The 2,236-nt window shown below is 35.2% G+C and overlaps 1 protein-coding gene across 1 annotated transcript in view; it reads right to left on the bottom strand.

The window, feature by feature from the left end:
* Positions 1,807-2,236, bottom strand: part of LOC109848633 (BTB/POZ domain-containing protein At1g30440-like) — a 5,719-nt gene continuing 5,289 nt past the window's right edge. Inside the window, 1 exon segment of the mRNA XM_020418245.1 lies at positions 1,807-2,236. This exon segment is cut by the window's right edge and continues 11 nt beyond it. Within this exon segment, the coding sequence (XP_020273834.1) occupies positions 2,058-2,236 (179 nt within the window). The 3' untranslated portion in view covers positions 1,807-2,057.

Below are 2,236 nucleotides of genomic sequence, written 5' to 3'. Positions count from 1 at the left end.
AATCACAAAATCGGGTCGGTTTTGATAAATAAAAGAAAAATCGGTCGATTTTGAAAAATAAAAAACTAAATGGGCCTGTTTTGAAAAATTGTTCAAGCTCAAAACTATATGGACCTTTGGAATAATTTTTTTGCTGACAAGTTTTATTATTATTATTATTATTATTATTAAAGGAAACTATGGGAGAACCATCTTTTTAAGGTCACTACGTTTTCGTGCACGCAACTTGCTTGCTACATCTTTCTTGCATTTATTAGCATGAGTTTGAATTCTCAGTCGGAAATATTTCTATCCACAACGAAGCAAGAGAGTTCTTCAAAGGAGTATCAAAGGAGTACACACTACCACTAACTAGTGTGGATCTTCAGTTGAAACTTTGGTTTTATCTCAATTAGTTTGATGGTGATGTTAATTAGACGGAGGAAATATTTGTCCTCTGCTAGTTGAGGAGAGCAGGGAGATGCAACTTGGAAGGGTTTGTACATGTTTTTCTCGGACTGTTTTGAGATGCTAACTGAGGAAATATTTCATGACTTTTTTTTGAGGAAACGAGTGGACGACAAGTTTTAGTGATATGATTATCTTATTTCTTTTTCTTTAATTCTAGGAAATCAACCAAACAACCCTTCTGACTGCCACAAATTTCTAACGACTTTCGGTTCCAGGGAGACTATCTGTCAATATCAAACTTAAAATTGTACGATTAGGTACCGTTTGGCAAAGGGTTAAGTGAGGGGTTAAGGAGACTTAACCCCTTCTTAACCTGCCAAACGCAACAAATCTATATAATGGTTAAAGTGAGTTAACCCTTTATAATTTGCCAAACATAAAAAATATAGAAGGGTTAAGTTAACCCCTCTAGAGGGGTTAAAATGAGTTAACCCCTCAAAATGAGGGGTTTGCTAATACTCCTATTTAGATGGAATAAGAGTTAACCCTTCTAATTATAAAGAAAATAGTCAAAATCATTGTTATTCCCAAACACTAAAACTGATCATAAGGGCTAAAATAAAACTTATTTAACGGGTTAATAATTTAGTCCTTCGGATTATCAAATGGGCTAAGTACATTAATCCTTCTTTTTAACCCCTCTTCATTAACCCTTTGCCAAACGGGGCCATAGTGCTTCTGTGCAGTTGACCCTTTAGAACTTGATCAAGATGTGAGCAAATAATTTTTTTGAAACACTTCTAAGATCCGGATTGAAAATGATTCAGGTCAAACCAATAAATAGTTTGCCTTCTTGGTTCCCAACGGAAGAATAATTATGTTTAACTATGCGTCCTAGTATACTACCGTATACTCTCTCTTCTCTAGCCTTGTGAGTTGTATGAAATCCGTACCTTTGTTTGAAGATATTTAAATGATCAATTGTCGGATTTTTTTTCTCCTAATTTCAAAAAATTGTCAGCCGATCCCTACTGCTGCAATCCTCTCCGTATACCAAAAGATGACTTGTCTACATAGAAATTTAGCAACTATTTCCATCATTCTGATTCTGATTTAAATCCGTAAATGATGTGAAATGAACCATGCCGGGGACTTTGACTCGAGGATCAAAATTTAAATGAAAAGAATATTCATGTGCAAAGGTGATTAAATGTCAGGGGATTTTCCTGTAATTTCTCTCTGTTTTTTTTTTACTAGAACATTGATTATCTATGGCCAGCCTCACCAATTATTGCCACAAAATGTTTTGGCGTACAGGCCCATTAACTGATGAAAAAATTGAACACCTTAATACGCCAAAACCTGTGAATTATCTCAAATTCAGGATACAAAGGCAATTGCAAAGCCATGTATTCATAGATCAACCAAGGAATGACACAGGTTTCTTTGATTTCAAATCTTGGAATTACAACTACAAGTCTACAAGAAGCTCAATCAAATAAAAGATCACTTAGTCATCTCTGTTCACTTCATAAACAACGAAAAAAACAAAAAAAACATCATACTACAAATATAGTATTACTTCTACAATTCTTCGTGTATCGTCAAAAGAGTACCAGAAGCCTAGTACAATTAGCAGTATTCAACCAGAGAAACCTCGAAACTCTTCACTCGCTTATCGATAATTTCTTCTTATGTTTTATAATCTTCCCATTCCCGCTTTTTTGCTGTTCACTAACAGAACCCTCTTGTGCACTGCACATCTGGGACTTAATCCGAAACCCAAACTTTTTAGACACACTGCTCAAAACCCCACCTCCATTTTTCCCTCGCCCCAACTTCTCAA

This window comes from Asparagus officinalis, chromosome 7 (genome assembly GCF_001876935.1).
Source record: "Asparagus officinalis chromosome 7, Aspof.V1, whole genome shotgun sequence".
Lineage (NCBI taxonomy): Eukaryota > Viridiplantae > Streptophyta > Magnoliopsida > Asparagales > Asparagaceae > Asparagus > Asparagus officinalis.
This window is presented reverse-complemented; position numbering and strand designations above follow the sequence as displayed.